General features: G+C 30.9%; 1 protein-coding gene across 4 annotated transcripts in view; it reads right to left on the reverse strand.

Moving 5' to 3' along the window:
* Positions 1-7374: 7374 nt before the first annotated feature.
* Positions 7375-19887, reverse strand: part of LOC127718802 (uncharacterized) — a 35798-nt gene continuing 23285 nt past the window's right edge. For 3 of the 4 annotated variants that reach the window (XM_052224868.1, XM_052224867.1, XM_052224869.1), the window contains exons 3-7: positions 17781-18140; positions 16216-16275; positions 14887-15012; positions 14278-14319; positions 7375-8671 (exon numbers count right to left, since the gene is read on the reverse strand). In XM_052224868.1, coding sequence (XP_052080828.1) covers positions 7776-8671; positions 14278-14319; positions 14887-15012; positions 16216-16275; positions 17781-18140 — 1484 coding nt within the window. In that variant the 3' untranslated portion in view covers positions 7375-7775. Of the gene's footprint in view, positions 8672-13515; positions 13585-14277; positions 14320-14886; positions 15013-16215; positions 16276-17780; positions 18141-19887 lie in introns of all 4 variants that reach the window. The other variant, XR_007989951.1, reaches the window with a different exon arrangement.

The following is a 19887-nucleotide window of genomic DNA, read 5'->3' on the forward strand; positions in this document are numbered from 1 at the left end:
ATCTTCTAGCAAGCTGTTAAGATCCGTTACGACGGTGTCAGACCAAAACAGACCAAATCTCAAAATTAAAGTTCAAAATTGTCAGACCATGTTTAGATCCGTTAAGTATGCCAGTATGATACTACGAGTTACGCCCCTTCTGCTTGATAATGCATTTTAGATTAATATATATATATTTATTAGAATTTAAAGTATATCTCTCGAATAAATAAAAAGTAATAAAAGATTAAATCCTCTGTAGATTCTTTATTTCTGTTGTTGTTTTGTTGCGGAACTAATAAATTATTCATCTATATATGTTGCTTTTTTTTTTAATAAATGTTAGTTTATTTATTTACATACTTATTAAATGCAAGGACGTATGTTAATTGTATACTTACAAAAACGATTGCCATACATTTAACCTAAAAATGTTGTGAACCCTGTTTGAAAATGTTTTTCGTATTTGAAAATTAGTAACGGAAAATCTCAAACGTAACCTAAAAAAATAAGAAGATGTGGTATAATTGCCAATGAGACAATCCACATAAATGAAGCGGAGGCAAATTAACACATGCGTATTTTTGTTTTATGTCAGTTGGTTTAATTCGTTTTCTGTTGATATGTCCTAGTTTACTATTACCGTTGGAGCTGTTTTTTTTAATTTTCATGCGAGTTACTCTATTAAACTTGGAAAAGCTTTTATTGCCATAGCTTTGTACTGTACAATATAATTTTATATTATTAAACAATAATTTATTTTACATAGTGGTGCGTCTAAACACCACCAAGGTCACCATAGTACATGAAGCTGATCTTGATACTGCATTCAGTCTGTGTCGAGACGGTGTTAACTATAAATAAAGTACCATCGTATAAAGATTTTCATTCAAACAATGTATCCTTATATATATTTTCTGACCCATATAATATATATATTTATAGTACTTAGTGTATGGCGTAAATTTAAAATTTTCCGTTTTAGTTCAAATGATTGAGTTCAATGGCACGTGCTAGTAATCAACCGGGTCAACAGGTAACAAAATCAATGATCCATAACGTAAGAAAGTACATGACTATTTTACAATTACACTCATGATTCTTAATAAAAAGGTGCCGTATGGCTAAAAGTTAATAAAGAATTAATGAATTTATGTATACGTATTAGTATTTAAGCTGTTGATGTTTGACCGTCAGTTTTAATATATGCTATGTTTTATATTCAATAAAATAATGAATCTGAATCTAGTATAGCTTAGTATGTGTAGTTTAAGGTTCTTACAATATTATATATTTCTAAACACTATACCAAAAGATAATGCAAAATATTTGAGCGCTGCATGGCAAACCATTAAAAAAACATGTACAGTTCGGAAGTTTGTTTAGTATTCAAAAGAAACTTTTCGCTTCTCTACTTATATAGTTTAGAGAGTATTCCTTTAATTTGTGTCAGTTATATAAAGTGGTGTGTATTTGTATTATATTTATTTGGCAAGATTGTATCACTATACATACATTTTGTATTTCACAACTATATATACTATAAGTTGTGAATTGTGATTGATTGTTGGTTGCTTAAAGTCCAGTGGCAAATATTTCATGCATGTTCAGGACGAAATGTGGGTTTATGACATGGAACCCACCAGTGTAGGTTTCATGTGGTATAATATTTAAAAGTAACTTAAATTTAATTAACATGAATTTTGAATAAATCGAAACATAACGGGAGCTAGCTATATATAGACGCATGGATCACCCGGACCTATCAGTTCTTTTCTCTGTTTTGTCTTAAAAGAAAATAATGTTTTTTTTTTTATATTTCGATTTTGTACTTTTATATAATTTACGATAACTGTGGTTTATACGTGCTGCCAGACGAAAGATCTCTATGTGTCCTCTAGATGTCTTTTTTTGTGTGGATTGGTTGCTTTGTCATTGACGTTTAACACAAAACTTTTATTAATTAAGTATGATCTATGTAGAAATTCAAACGTACTTAAGAATGAAGGATGAAAAATCCAGGCTTTAAATAAAAATGGTCATTAAATAGCCACACAATTAAAAGAATAAGAAAAATGTAAGTGTTGGAATAACATATACAATATATATGTGCATTGTCGGAAAATATAATTTTATTTTACGAACTTTGGTAACTGGACAAAAAGAGAGGCGCACCAATCTTTTCTCCTTTTGTGTAGCGAGTACAAATGAACTGATCCTAGTTATTTCGTATAGCATCTTTTTTTAAATAATAAAATCGCGCGTGCTCTATCTCAAAAAAGATGCTCACAGTGCAGTGTACTACTTTTGAGACAAATTATATCAAATTATCAAAATATCAATCTCTAACTTATTATGTAATTTTCAGCGAACAATATTACATGATATGCAAATGATATCAATCGAAAGCAACAGAGGAAGATTTAAGTTTTGAAATCAGAGCATTCCTTAAATTAAACATTTGAAACAGATTTTTTTAAGCACCAGCATGCATATTTTGATTATATAAATATAAAATTGAGAATGACTGATGTACTTATTATTCTATCTAACAATTAGCATGGGTAGTCTTGGCAGTTTTCTCTCCCTGAGTGCGGGAGGTCCTTTCTAACGGACAGCGGAAAGAAAGTCACAGGAGAGAAAGTTACAAATTTGATAGGACAAAAGTCACATATAATTTGTTGACAATTGATTGATTATATAAGAGACAAATCTTGAAATAATTACTTTTTATTACATATTTTCTTTTTACAGTTTGGGAAATTGTTCATTAGCCTTGATAAATGAAGATTTATTAAATTTTAATCATTAGAAGGATATATTTTTTGAAGCACCATGAAGCCGTTAAGGCACCAAGCCACTTTGACATTTTGTTTTTGAAATGAGAAGTAACACGGGTGCTATATAAAACAAATCTGCTACGAAACAGAAATATAAACCGTAAACTAGATGTATAATTATGTACATTTTCTTTTTAAAAATTGTTTCATAACTTATTCTATGTTAAATTTTTCTATAATATAGTTTATTCTTTTTTTTTTTTTAGTTCTTGTTAAAAAAGACTTGATGCTTAAAAAGGTCAGAGAAGTATCAAAATCGGGTTTTATAGGTACCTATACTAAATATAAACTGTTACCTAGATTTTTGAAATATGCTTGCATTCTTGTTGCATTTATTTTGAAATAATGTTGTATAATTTGTAAATGTAATAATTTTATCCGGTGTATCCTTATATATGATAAAACATGGCAACATATTTCACATAACTTCCATGGATAAAACAGTCACAGAGTTGCACGGGTATTTATAATTATTAAGATAGTGTTTGACAGTCCGTTTCGGTTGAATGCTCAGATAATCCGTATATTAAAATGTAAATAACTTTCACCAAACATCTGTCATCTGTCAAAAATTAGAAAAATATAAAGTAAATAAGGTACTCAGAATATATTTTCCTTGACTAATTTTATATGGGTAAGAACAATTATTTTAAATCACAGACGAAAAAGTGTTTAAGAACATTTCTGATTTTTATTACTAATCATTATATCTTTACAGACGGAACGAATAAATACTTAATTACTTAATGCAAGAAAGCACGACTGCAAAGTTTTTATGACTTGCACACTTTTCCGGTTACACCAATTATTCTTTTCTTATATAATCAATTAAATGTTTACGTGAAATAACATCGGAAAAAAATGAATTGCAACTTTGCAAACGTTATTTAATTAATAGACATACAACATAACATTAAAAGACCACAAAAGAATACCCTCCATTCTTTTCCGATTTTTATTCACGAAAGGGAAACAACCCCTAATAAACACAGAGAAAGTGTCGCCCGTTTTGCATCCGAATATTTAAAATCTTAACACGACTGAACACGATCTTAAAAAGTCTAAACAGCATTTTTACCTTTAGTCTGATTTGATCTGAACATGGTCTGATCAAGTCTTAATCGGATGCAAGAACAATCTGTCTTGTTTATCTTGACATGACTGAACGGACTTAACACGGTATATCGTGACAGCGTCTGAAAGTCTGAAAAAGTCTTGACGTTTTTCTCTAGCAGTAAATCCAGTCGATTAAGACTTGATCAGACCAAAATGACCGTTTCAGACTCAAATATTGCTACTAGTGTATGCTTCCCTGAGCTGACACTTTAATGTCTTACAATTCTTTTTTGCCATTAAATAATGAATTACTTTTCAATAACTTTCAGGGACATTTAAAAATTTGCTAGAACACTTTAAAAATTGTTTACTTTTTGATCATCTGTCAAAAATTAAGCAGAAGAGAAAATAAAAAAAATAAAAAAATATTGACACAACTTTTCAATTTAGGGGTATCCGCATTTAATGGATGCTACAACAAAACACAGTAATCAAATACTACGTAACATGAACCCTCCAAAAATTAAAAATGTTGTGTCCAAACGAATCTGTGTAGCTGTGAAAGAATATAATAAAATTGGCAAAATATTTGTGGTAACTAAATCTCCGTGATCTCTGGCTTGATAAGTTACCAGTGATACATATTTAACGTTAAAATAAGTATGTAAATAGTCGGATATAGCAAACTGGTTCGGATATCCAACACCGTAATACAACTATTACTTAACTCTGAAACGGGAAGGGCTTATTGTTTTCAAGTACTATTTTATAATTCATTATAACTACCCAACACCTCTAAGTTAAATGGTCATTCTCTAAAATGGAACCAGAGAACCATACACATTCCGAGAAAATTCGTAAGAAAGTCCCGTATGTAAGTATTTGATCAAAAGAATACTAGTGAATACAGTTTTCTTTAGATGTATTGAATGTTAATTCATTAGGGAAAATTTCCGCAGTATATGTCTTAATTATTTAACGCAAGATTGTCAAGGTCATTGTTATTGGATTTTTCAATTAGCAATTAGCTATGTTTCAACACAGGAACACGTCTAGTCTTCTATCAAAGTGATCTCTTAGTCATCATAGGTTAACCTACAACCTGTCAATTAATTGTATTGCCGAAACGTACATGGATGTCAATGTTTCCGAAATGTACAGCTGTAATCATCTCATTTACCAGGCAGTAAGTATATCATTTCTATTTATTTTTTATATCTATCAATTTGCAACCAGAATTTTGAAGGGACCATATACATGTAATTGAATAAAACATTTTTGTGGAAACGGTTGCGTAGAAAAGAAGGGTATATATTCATAAATTTTTTTTTTTCTAGTTTCCAGGTTATAAACTTTTCATTTATTTATTAGAGAAGAGGGACGAAAGATACCAGAGGGACAGTCAAACTCATAGATCGAAAACAAACTGACAACGCCATGGCCAAAAACAAAAAGACAAACAGACAAACAACAGCGCAGATGACACAACACAGAAAACCAAAGACTAAGCAACACGAACCCCACCAAAAACTGGGGGTGATCTCAGGTGCTCCGGAAGGGTAAGCAGATCCTGCTCCACATGTGGCACCCGTCGTGTTGCTTATGTTATTACAAATCCGGTAAATAGTCTAATTCGGTAAGTCACATTCATGAAAAGGGAGTGTATTGTAGTAACGACATATGGAACATATCTGATATCATCTGTGAAACGGTTATTCCTTAACGGTCAACCAACTCGTGATGGCGTCCGTAAAATTTACGAAGGGCTGACTTCAACTTCACCGTTTGGAACTCTTGGTTTAATAGCTTCATTGTGAGCAGCAATCCTCTATCAAGCAAATCATGATAGGAAACACAAGCCCGGGAATATCGTATCAATTGGGAGATATATACTCCGTATGCAGGCGCTGCTGGAATGTTGCTACATAGAAATGAAAAGTTCACAATTGGGAAGCTTAAATCATCTCTTTTGTTGTAAAGTTTTGTTTTCAACCGACTCTCATTGTCAATTTCTAGATGTAAGTCAAGATATGAGGCAGACTTAACTGTATCTGTAGTATCCTTTATCTCTAGTTCGATTGGATAGATTCGTTCAACATAGTCACCAAATTTTGTATTATTTAGTGAGAGAACATCATCTATATAGCGGAACGTAGAGTTAAAGGATATTGCTAACTTCTTATCTTTCTTCCTAAGAAGTTCTTGTATGAAGTCAGCCTCATAATAATAAAGAAACAAGTCGGCAAGAAGAGGGGCACAATTGGTTCCCATTGGAATTCCGACAGTCTGTTGAAAAACACGTCCTCCAAACGTAACAAATATGTTGTCAATCAAGAAATCAAGCATCTTGATAATGTCAGTTTTAGAGAATGTTTTGTTTGAATCAGAGTGATTCTTTACAAAGTAGGATTTATCCCTCCCCAAAAAAGTTATTAGCCTAACCACACCCACCTTAAGATAATATATCTCCCAGATGATACTTTCTTTTTCAACCTTTTCATTCAGGTGTCATTAAAATGTCTTAGGAATGATTTCAACTTCACAACTTCGAACGTTTGGTTTAGTTGCTTCCCTTTGAGCAACAACCACTTATCTAGGATATCATTATAGGTAATACGAGCCCATGAACATTGTATCAACAGGAAGATACATACTCCGTACGCAGGCACTGCTGGAATGTTGCTACACAAAATTAAAAGTTCATAATTGAGAAGCTGAAATCATCTCTTTTATCGTAATGTTTTGATTTCATCCAAACCTCATTGACAATTGTTAAGGTTAAGGACATATAAGGCAGACTTACCTGTATCTAGTATTATCTATATTAATTGTTCATAATGGTTTAGAAAACAGTGTTTGAAGCTATTGTTTTTGAAAAAGTATAAAAGATTCCTTCACAATATGGACCATACTAATTATTTGGAAATATATATAAACCCTGCTGCTGACTTCAATGGTTGCAATTAAAACTTATCAAAGAGATCAATTTTGAAATGATGATCCAACTGTGTTGGTATTAATTTAGATGGACAACAAGAAGACGACCTGACAGGACAGTTGTTTTCAATAATTAAGAGAGATCACCTTTTTAGAAAGTTTGTCTGTGTTCGCACAATATTGATGCGCAAGGATATCTTTAACTCAGACTTTTAGATTGCATGTTGACAGATAGATATATCTCATTTGATTTAGTTGCTTCTGCATTTGTCATTTTAGAGCTTTTTATAGCTTTCTAAGTTTTATGTGTTTTGCTCATGATCAAAGACCGCACGGTGACCCATTGTTGATAACGTCTACGTCAATTGGTTTATGGTCGAAATTTGTCTCATTGGAAGTCATCCCACCTTTTCTTATTATTATTTTGAAAATTTGTTCGGTTTTCAACACAAGGAACAATGAGATACAGGTAATTTGATATTTTGTAAAAAAGAATTTTGTCAAATAACTTCTAAAGAAATACAATCACACATTGTCATGTTTATATTAAAACAAATTGAAATACAGGGCTGTGTTTTGTCATTTTTAAACTAAAATCAAGTCACAAATGTTTTGATATTGTTTTATCTGCAGTATAATGATTTATCTAATATGACAGTCGGTCTTTCCCTATTAAAAACTAATTTGTTTCATACATGGGTCATTATAGTGTCCATGAAAATTCTGACGAAAACACTGTATCGGTTCCAATTACTAAATTAAAACAATCTCAATTGCTAATCTTTTAATCGTTTTCTTGTTAAGGAACAACTAATTTTCTTTTGAAATCATCAACATGAATTTACACAAGGATTATGGACAAATATGTCATTACATGTAATAAAACAATTCTAAATGTTAGTAATGACAAATAGTTAACATCACATATAATCATCAACAAGACTACTGACTAAACCATATCGATCAATATGTAATGTCATATACGCTTATAACATTTTTGGCAGTCTGCACAAAAAGCTGCTTAAGCTCGGCATTGTAAGTCATACGATTAAACGTGGATGATTTTTGTATTTCTACTTTTCCTGCTTCTTCCTCTTCGTCTCCATTTTCTTTTCGTTTTTTCTCGTTCTTTTCTTTTTCTTCTGTTTTTTCTACTCGAATAACTTCATTTTTGCTCACACGATATATTTCGTTTTGATTTTTGTACAATACCAGAACCATCCGATTATTTTCACCAGCTTGAACTAGAACGATTGCTGTTGGATCTGGAACCACCATGCTCCAATCTTTATCCTTTTTAAAGCTTACAGCAAACACACTATTTTCAGCGCATGCGTAGATTGTTTCTGAGGACATGTCAAGTGCCAGTTTATTGGAACCAGAATTTGAATAAGGAACATTTATGATATTCTCTATTATTTTTGATTTGACATTCCATATTTTCAAAGATGTCTGTTTGGTGTTTTCATTCTTCTGTTCGAAAACTATATAATCTTTGTCCGATGCTATATCAACTATGTTGTAACCGACTTTAATTGTATCCAATAATTTACATCCGTCGTTTTCAAGTGTATAGAGATAAATGTTTTTGTTGTTCACAAGGGTCACTGCAATAACATCTTCAGAAACACTGGTTACTCCATTTATTTTATAAAGTAGAGGACATTTAAGCTTGCACTGGCCATCCGAATATATCTTTAAAATATTGCCAAAATTATCAGCAACTACCAATTTGGATTTCGAAATAGAAATTATTCCAAAAATATCAGATTCGCCTTCTAACGTTATTTGCCCTGATAATTGTACTGAAATCTGCACAGGCTTGCACAGTTTCGAGGCACAAGCCGAGTGTGTCATATCTGAAAATAAGACAAAGAAAAATAACAAAAAAATACTAAACAGTTGAACTAACATTGGATCGTATTTCTTACCAGACCTTGACACTGTTTCTATATGTTTTACTAAATTGTTACTTTTACATTTTGTCTTATCTATTTGGACATATCTTACATAAACGATTTACAAACATGCCAGGTACTATAATTGCGAATTAAGTTTAAAGATTTACACATATTAAAATTTATTTTTCTCAAAATATACCCTAGTTCCTTATAAACTATTGAGATTTTCAAACATTCTATGCAAGCTCTGGTCAAGAATCTCCAAGCAAAGTTATTTTTTTGAATTTTCTATGGAAATATTTGGGAGACAGTTTTAGATTCATGATTATGATTTTATATATCATTAAATATATCTGTATAGAAAACAGACCAAATGTAAGTGCAAACAAACCTCCCATTTCCCCAATCGTTATCAGATGTAATATAAAATAAAACACACAAGTACATGAACATGTCATGCGCTTTATTAACATATTGAAATCGCTGCAAAAATACAAGTGAATGTTCACTTCGAATAAAAATTTAGTAAAATAGCCTGCAAAAGGATACCATAAGGCGTATAAAAATTGCAAAAAATTTACATGATTAATGACGGAAGACAATTTGTCAAACGCATATAAAAAGTAGAACGCATGAAATCATTTTAACCACATTGAATTCTATATCTACCAAACAACTTCCTTGAGATAGATATTTATATTGACAGTGTAGTCTTTTGGTGATGGTGATATTTAAAGTTAACAATAGTACATGTCAGTCCCATCCCCTCAAACACATTATTTTACTCCAAGTCGACCAGTCTTATATCTCACTCATTAAGGGGGTAGACCTGGTGTATGGAAGACAACACTTACACATGTATTGAAAGTCATTTGTACGTTTTAACAGAGCAGTAATTTAAACAGTGGTTAAGCATTTATGTTGTTTACATTTGGCTGTGAGAATTATGCAAACAGATCCAGCAAAAACTGTACATGTTAGACACCATCTAGCATTAAATTAAAGAACTTCTTTTTATATGATCAATAAACAAGAGATGAAAAGGTAGAACATTACCATTCATACATGAAATGCCTTAAAAAACACCAATGTACTGAGGAGTTCAATAACGACTATACTGAGTATAGTGTCTTGTGGCATAATTTAGAAAAAAGTTTGGAAGGTTTGGGAAATTCGATTTACACAAATGGATTATATAATGGAGTTATATGGTTTTAGTGCTATGTCATTGATACAGAGTTTGAACTTTAGCTGCAGGTCTTTGTTTTTTTTCAAATATAAAAGGCTCTATTCTAGAAGATATGATATGAACATTAATCCTAGTACAAGCTTATGCAAATAGATAATCTACATAAGCAAAAAGATAGTACTTAGGTAGTGACAGACTGTCAAAACTTGATTACAATTATTATTGGGTAAGTACAATTTTACTTATGCACATAAAAGAATGAAAAGACAGTCTGTAGAAAGTTTTGTAGGGGGAACATTTTACTTGTTCTTGTGCCTTGAAAGCCAAATTGTTTAAAGATTTTGAAAATTTCAAACGGTCTCATTCGATAAAAGTTTGCTATTTTGAAGATATATAACCAATAAATGTTTATGCATTTTTGTTTTGCAAGAATTAAACGACAATTTTTTTCTGGCAAAGTTTGAAAAAATGTGCTATCTGAGCTGGCCAGAATTTCCACCAAATCAATAATTAAAAACCATGTTTTTTTACATTCAAGCTATTGGTATAATCATTATATTTCAGATTTACTTTAAAATATTTTTCTTCTATAAGTCATGGGTATTTTTAATGACAACATGTGCAAAAACAAACAATGATATGTACCTACTAGTGTTTTCGACCGTTTTTTAGGGTACCCCAAAACTAGTCATATTCAATATACCCTAAACATGAATTGAAACGGTGAATTTCACCAAGACTTTGGTAGACTCCTACCTTTTCAATGATGTAAATATAAGAAAAATTAAACGAGAGGGAAATTTTGGTGTTACCAAGGCCTATAGCTACCCCCTTAAAGTAGGGTGCTTAACGGTTATACAACACCTGCCAACTAAAGTCTATAGATTGACCCGGTCAAGGGGGCGTTCTACCATGATACCAACGGAGAAAGTTACAATTTTGACTGAGAGTTTGAATTTGGTGAACATCTGCAATGCAAAATACTGGCGAAAACACTTGTGATCTGTCATTAACATTTATCCAAATACAATTGTTTCTACTGAAAGCAATTGATAAGGATATTCATATATATCTTGTCTAAAACATTTTTTGTCAAATATGTTCATTTCAACATAAGTCAGTATCCTTTCTGTTCTCAACTATCTACAATACAAATGTTTTACAAATCAGTTAAGTTATCAAAATTATTAACAGTTTTTGAATATTCTGAATAAAGTTATTAGGTCTTTCCACTTTTCCGTGGAAAGACCTATTGATTTTGTTCTGATTATTATTATTTTTTTTTTCTTCCGCCTAATTTTTTTCTTGCGTAGTATTGTTGTTTCATAAGATGTCGCTTAGATATTTGGTATATGATATCGAACAGTTTATACGCTTTTGAAACTGACAACCGCTTAACAGAATACTTTACGTTGAAAGAGTTATTTCCCCAAACACTGTTTTTCTTGTGGCCACTTCTCCTTCGCAACCGTAAAAGATTACGACAAATTTATTTTACCAAATTGCTCGCTATATCTTCAGGATGTTGAGTTTGGTTTCCACCGAAGCGTTCCGGAAACTCCATATGAGAGTTATTTCCCCTTATGCATTTGACATAAGTGATATGCATTTCTAACTGGTAAACCATAAGTGATAGAGACCTAGGGTCTTTTGATTTGATGTCCTTGTTCCAAAAAAAAAAAGAAAATTTGGTCAAGGTCAAAGGTCAAGGTCATATTCTAAATTTTAATTTTAGCTTATTTTCACTTCTTTTCAAAAACCGTATAAGATATCAACAACATATTATTACTAAATTGTTAGTTGCAACATGTCATAACACATACATGTTGGTTTAAAGTGTGCGCTAACATTAAATTAGAGTTTTCTCCCCTCTTGTATTTAAAAATACGCGTTCGGTGATATAACTCATTAACCATATATAGTTAAGACCTAGGGTCTTTTGATTTGAGGTCCTTGGTTAATGACCTTGAAATTGAGCTCAAGGTCAAAGGTAAATTTGACGTTCTAGATTTTGACCTTTGCTTTTACCTCATATGTATACATGATAAAGCCATAGGACTTTTTGCATTAGGTTGCTAGCCATTTGACCTTGGAAAATCCAACCGGAAGTGACCTTGTGTAAACCGGAATTAGCTATTTTTTGTACTTATTTAATATAAAAGTATATAGAACCATATATTTTTGGAATCAGTAACATTCAAATTATACCGGAAGTAACATTTTTCAAACCGGAAGTGACAAATTATCTCCCTTATTTAAAAAAAAATGTATAGAAACCATATATTTTTGGAATCAGCGTACAATAAGCTATCATTTGACGCTGGAAATGACATTTTTGAAGCAAATTTTAATATTTTCATATCAAAATAGATCTTTATGGGTGGAAAGACCTTCAATTGTTCTCTGAACAATTGGTTTTTAATTATGTTTGGAATTCAACAGGTCAAATATCTGCTTATATAATATATTCCTTCTTACAAAAATTTAACAGGAATATTTATATGCAACTATACACGATTTAAAAGAAATTGGGCCAAGCATACTCGACATGTGAAAATTGCCTATATTCTGTGTGTTGATCAGTACAATACATTTCTAAATCGTAAAGTGTCTTTAACTCATTCCCAAATTTCTATTAAGTTTCAAGAAAAATCGATCACTGCAACAGGTATAAACATTACGTAAAGTTCAAACAACCTAGAAATGTCTGAAAACGAACTAAAGCTTACTTCGATTGAACAAATAAAGATGTAAGTTCAATGTTTATATCGATAATACGAGAGAAATCTGCAACTCCTGTTTAGTTTCAAAGAACTTTCAATGTCAATGATTTACTTTTTACTTCTTAAGATAGTTTTTATGTACTTTCCTTTGAATGGACAAAATGATTGAAAATTATGACTTTATACAGCCATATGTCTCCCAACCTAATGCAAAGTACACCATGACTTTATAGCATACCCGTTTTATCACCTTATTCAAATGTTTTAACATTCATGGCTCAATATTTCTAATCAATGTCATCGGATTGGTTTGATCCAAAAGTATCAAATATTTGAAACATCAAAACTCTAATTGATCTTACCTGAAATGACTCCGAGTCTCGTATATGGATGGGTTGGGGTAAAATTGTTTTCAAATTGTGATTTCGAATATTTTACGGGAAGAATATACGTTTTGTTGGAGTTTTAAACATCAACCAAAATACAGGTTTGTTTGTATTACATTTTTGATTTCTAAATTAGAGTTACATTTTACCTGAACATCTGTTTTTGACAAACAATAAAAGGATTAAAACAAATCTACTCACAGAATATATATATGATTTGTATTGTGTGAAGAATTGGAACTTAATTTAACAAACTATATAGATACTAGATTTTTAATTTTGTACACCAGACGCGTGTTGCGTCTACAAAGACTCATCAGTGACACTCGAATCAACAAAGTTAAAACTAAAGACGAAGTTGAAGAGTATTGCACACCAAAAAATCAGAAAAGTTTTGGCAAATGCAGCAGAATATACGTGTCTGTATATTTGAAGTATTTATCACTAAAAACTGGTACCAATTGTTCTGATTTTTTTATATTTTGTTACTTATATTTTATTGACCTTTACTGAGACAATATCCCTTTATAAATCAAATAATGTATTGTTCTTCTTCGGCATCAGTTTTCTTTACTTTTTGGAAAGAAAAGCAAAATTTTGTATTCAATTTCAAGAAATAAATTTGAGTTAATGTTATGTTTAAACATGTATGAGTAAATTTTTTTCGTTTTTTGGGGAAAATAAAAATGTAGGTAGTGTAGCAGATAAACTGTGGATAAAAACAACATGATTTTTTACTTCAAAAACACAAAACCCTTAAAAATACCTTATGTGGGAATGGGTTTACACATAATGTGGACAGTCATTTAAATGTTTGTTGAAAACCTGATACAATAAAATAGTAAAAATCAATATATTACACATTTGTACGGACACAGAAAACCTTATACAAATTATATAAAGGTACTAATGTTCTTTATTTGTGTGAACAAACAAAATGTATTTCTTTTTATATTATTATACTTATTGTCTCACAAATTCCTTAATACAAATTTCAAAAGACAGACACAGACTTGACTTAATGCCAATAGTTCATAGATTAGAAAATGTAGAACAGACAAGTGAAAGAAATCTAACAGATTCTATGAATGTATCCCTGTCTTTATCTGGTATCATGTATATCGAAACAGTTAACAAAACTTCCTTAATATGAACTTATTTCTTTACTCTGTGAAATTATGTTATCAATTGTTATCCATTATATACAGTTACTGAAACAATCGTCTTTAATAAATAATAATATCTTCGGATTTAATATCAGCATACCTGTATTGGCCAGTAACTCTTCCTCGGTATCTTGTTTCTTCACTATATTCGGAAAGAAAAGCATATTTATGTTTTCAATTTCAAGAAATAAATTTCAGTTCATGTTTCATTAATTCATGTGCAAGAGAAAATTGTTTAATTTCTGAAAAAAAAGAGATATTCATAATCACGATAATGACACCTTTGTTTTTGCTAACTTAACATATAGTGTATTAAATATATTGAAGAAATGAGTACAACTTTATCCAATGTAAGATTCAATTGGGTATCTTTGTATTTGCCTCTTTCAAGTATTGCATATAAGAATCAAATAAGATATGAAAACATACATTTTCTGTGTATGCGAGTGTTTGTTAAACGAAGACGAATATATCGATTGTTTATCTAATAAAAGGGTTACATTTATTCGATCGAACGATGGATCGATCGATCAAGAGAGAGAGAGAGAGAGAGTGTATTTTATTAAGTACCGTTTTGTCATGTGGTTTTTTTTCATCGTGTATAGGTACTCTTTGTCCAACGGAATAATATATTTGTGGAAAATTCAACACATAACTTGAAGTGTTCGTCTTTGATAGTGTTTTGTTGTTATCTATCATTTTAAATTACCTCGAGGTCGAATACGCTGCCTTATTTGTTTTCTTTTCAACACTAAAATCGTGGTTATGAAGCATATGACTATAGCTGTGACGCAGATGAATATTATTGGAACTACAAAGCCATCTTCTTTCATACCTGCATAATCATAAGGAGTTTCTTACCTTTTTTTTAATCTCATTTATATAATACAAATATGCAATATTCTAGTTTTCTACGTGTAATTGTGGTGTCAACTGTGTCAAATAACTAACTGAATTAAATGTGTGTTATTCAGAGATAAATATAAAAAAGAAGATGTGGTATGATTGCCAATGAGACAACTCTCTACACGAGATCAAAATGACACAGAAATTAACAACTATAGGTCACCGTACAGCCTTCAACAATGAACAACGCCCATACCGCATAGTCAGCTATAAAAGGCCCCGAAATGACAATGTAAAACAATTACAACAAGAAAACTAAAGACCTAATTTATGTCCAAAAAAATGAACGAAAAACAAATATGTAACACATAAACAAACGACAACCACTGAATTACAGGCTCCTGACTTCGGACAGGCACATGCATAGAGAATGTGGTGGAGTTAAACACTAGTCAGTAAGATATAAGTCAGTTATTTTCAGCTTAAATCCATTCCTTAAAAAATACTAATTTAAAAATATCAAATGATCTATATGGTGACAGAATACGCTTTGTTGTATTACCAACGTTGCAAACAAATTCTAATATGTTAACATCCATTTGTCACCGTATGGCTTTAACAATGAGCAATGTCCGTAACATATCATTAAAAATGTCTGACAGGAAAAACGAAAATAACTCAATCGGGACAAACCAATGGCCTGATGAATATACAAAACAATCAACGAAAAACAATATGATAACAGATAAAATAAACGTGTAAATTGCAGGCTTCTAGCTTTGATCAAGCACATATACAATGAACTTAAATTAAACGTGTTTGCTAGAACACAACCTGTTCTAATCTATGATAGTGTTGTAACAGTAAAACATCAAAACTTACTGAAAACTGCGAATAAAAACTTCAACAGTACGACTAAAAGCAAAACCAATCAACTAACAAAAAGACTAAACAAACAAAATACCTTTTGCTGATAAAAAAAACACTCGTAGTAACTGAATGCTAGTTCAAAGTCAATAACAACTAAAAAGTATATCGTTTATCTTCTCAAATTAAATGTTTTTTTGTAATACAAATCGTGTACCTGTATCACTAGAAACATAAACGTTCCTTAGTGTGTTACATGATAAATCAACGTAGACGAATCTAGCTTCATGATAGTGTTTATGTTGTCATATATATTTGTTCTTACCTTCTACTTGCTTTGTATTATGCTGAACTTCTTGTGTATTCCTTTGAAGAGGCCCTAAATCTAAAGCAAATGCATCATTATTTAAAGTCTTAATCTATTATCAAATCCTATAAAAGAAATTAAATCGTTACATCAACATGGTCAATGTCATAGATACATTTATTATTTTCTGAACTATTTTGCAACACATTCTAATTTAAAGAATAAGTATCGTAAGCGATTGAAATAGTGATAGGAATAGTAAGTGTATATTATATACCATGAATATGCATGTGTGTTTATATATATATGAGTGCTTTCTTTTCAGTTTTGTATTGCTCCGTTGTTTTTTATACTCATCAACGATGTCCATCTATGTGTGGAAGGGTACATTTTCAGTAGTTTGTATATATATGTTTTTCACTTTCAGGGTTGTTCTTTAAAATAACTGTTTTGATAATAAAATATTTATTTGAACATATTTAATGGATCGATTTTACTTACTTACAGAATAGAATCTGATTAAAATAATAAAATAATGAAGCATGCTGTTTTGTTTATCTGTATATGCTAATTAAAGAGATGACCTGAGTTCTGGTATGTGAACCCTTTAAATGTCTATTCATCGTATTGATGGTCAGTATTGGTCACTTTCTCTATTCTCATTGGTCATTTAAATCACATGTGTATGTGTGGTCTCCAATCTCTTTGTAATTAGAAAGTTATCCTTTGATTGTATTCAGCATGAAGACATGAAGACAGATAAGATAGTTTGATATATTAACAATTATTCATAGTCTTACCATTTGAGGATTAATTATCAGGTATTGTTTAACTTTGACACTATATTCTTCATTGAGGTAGTTATGATTTCTAACGTATATTAAATTATCATTTATGTATTCGATAATTCTATGTATTGATGGGCAGTGTTGATTCCTTCAAATGATGGGATAATAGCATGATAACCTTCGCATCTAAGTGTGAGGCAATCGTTGAGTTTGTTTATATGTGTTTTGCTATCAATGCTTATAATTTGTTTGCTTATTTTTAATTGCTTTACTTGGCTTAACGTTAGCTATTTAGTTTGTTTTGTGTAAAATCTAGTTTTGCATGTAATTATATTTTCAAGACATTATTACATAGTTGATTAGTTTGTAAAATCAATAAGCGAGTTAATTCAAGTAGATTACAATATAATATTGTGTTCATATAATGAAATAGAGAAATGGTTTGGAACTTTTATTAATTATTTTAATTCGAAATTGATTGAGTTCTCATTATACTCATGCTATCATTCTTGAACCGTTGTTTATGATTTCATATCCCATTACAAGGTCTTTTTGTTACCAACTTTTTTTGTATCGTTTTAAAACGAATCCTATACAAAATCCCAGGAAACCGCTAAACTGCATATGTAAATACATTTTTTCTTTTCTTTTGTTGGTTATTTATAGTGTAGAACAATTATCATTTACATGTCTCGAATCAATAAATCTTATCAACATTTTGATGGGATTGGAAGGTCAAATATTACTTCGTTTAAAGATATGTTAATTTTGTATCTCAACGTTATTTAGAAATACCTTTGCAGTTGTATACCCTGTATAAGTTAACGTTCCTGCTTTTTCTTTTATTTTCATCAGTATAGCTCATGTCAGCTCCAAATGTACAGTTGTGACAGGGAACAGTCATAATATACATCCATGTGAAAGTTATCTCATTGCGCGAAGAAGAACAAGTACAGTTTTTACATTCTCCTTGGTTATCATAACATTTTCCTTCGTAGACGCGCATGACATTTGTAGTTCTGTCGTTAAGAAGAAACACTATACTATCTCCAACTGGTCGTTGGTAAGTTTTACAAGTAAATTTGATTGCTGATGTATTGGTGCTCTTTATAACTTTTCCCTCGAATATTTCAAAAGCTGCATTATATGTGCTAACTGCAATATGAAAACAAAACGTGAAAAAAAGATTATCATTTCTTTACACAAGTTACAATTAAACCTAAAAACACAATAAAACCCTATTGTCAGTATCAACTTCATGTTCGCAGCTACATTGAAAAAAAACTATGGCTTAATTTTCATTTTAGCACATTCTTAATACTTAAGAATGTACTTAGGTGAATTTAAAAAATCAAGAATTTCAAATTGATACTATAAGTCAGACGACCATTAGTAAAGGAACATAATAACTTTACATGTTGATAGGTTATGGAACTCCTTTTCCAGTTATTTGATTTTTAGCAAACGACGGGAAAAGGCTATCTTGGACTTTTACCTTATATATGCCTTGGTATTATTTGAGTCTCAAATAGAAAGAACAGAAATCAAGAAATTGCTTAATTTTTTGTAAAGGACCTTTTTAAGCTATTGGAGTCTTATACGAAAAGAAAAATGGATGTTATGGGGCAAAATATTTTACCGTGTATTTAAGGAACAAAACAATTGAGTCCGAACATCTACTTAAATTTCTAAACCTCACCTAAATACATCCTTAAAGTTAAAAAACTGCAACTTTGATGTTTCATGACAAAAAGTACTAAATTTTTAAGTTGATTAGTAAGGGTTAATGTTTTTTTCAGAAATGCCTTGCATTCCGTTTTCGCTTATGTAAATCTTTCACGTCCAAAAAGTCACTAATTTAAAGTGAGTATACATGGTGATAGTCAACAAGTCTAAATTGAAAACAACGTTCAAACCTATGATTGCGTTGGATAAAAACCGCATTTTTATACGTGTGCATGCAAAACAAATTTCTAAGTACAGGGGTCTAAATAAAGCACAAACAACATTTTCCAAAAGACCAAAAAAGTCAAAAAGTATATTTTAACAAAACGCATTTGACTAGCAAGTCGAACAACTGATGTTCTTAAACCCTGCTGACTGCCATTGGCGATTGCCAATAAACGGATCACAAGATGTAACAAAATGGATCTTATAATTATTTTATTACCAAACAGAAAACAATAAACTTGCGGAATAGATGGTATACCGCAAACATGAGGTGCAAAAGTTTGTACACCATATCCGGATTTCGACAATTAATGTATCTTCAGTGATGTTGGGAATCGAAACGGTATTTGGAAGGCCATATAATTTACCTCAATTTAGGATAGACTCTTCAATTTTGAAAGAGTCGAAATAGGCTGAACGGATCATATAAACCCGAAGACAAATATAATACAAGCCCAAACGAAACAATATAAACAAGTCTAAATTGAAAACAACGTTCAAACCTATGATTGCGTTGGATAAAAACAGCATTTTTATACGTGTGCATGCACAACAAATTTCTAAGTAGAGGGGTATAAATACAGCACAAACAACATTTTCCAAAAGACCAAAAAAGTGAAAAAGTATACTTTAACAAAACGCATTTGACTAGCAAGTCGAACAACTGATGTTCTTAAACCCTGCTGACTGCCATTGGCGATTACCAAATAAACGGATCACAAGATGTAATAAAATGGCTCTTAAAATTATTTATTACCAAACAGAAAACAATAAACTTGCGGAAAAGATGGTATACCGCAAACATGAGGTGCAAAAGTTTGTACACCATATCCAGATTTCGACAATTAATGTCTCTTCAGTGATTTTCGAAACGGTATTTGGAAGACCATATAATTTACCTCAATTTAGGATAGACTCTTGAATTTTGAAAGAGTCGAAATAGGATGAACGG

This window comes from Mytilus californianus, unplaced genomic scaffold (assembly GCF_021869535.1).
Source record: "Mytilus californianus isolate M0D057914Y unplaced genomic scaffold, xbMytCali1.0.p SCAF_10, whole genome shotgun sequence".
Lineage (NCBI taxonomy): Eukaryota > Metazoa > Mollusca > Bivalvia > Mytilida > Mytilidae > Mytilus > Mytilus californianus.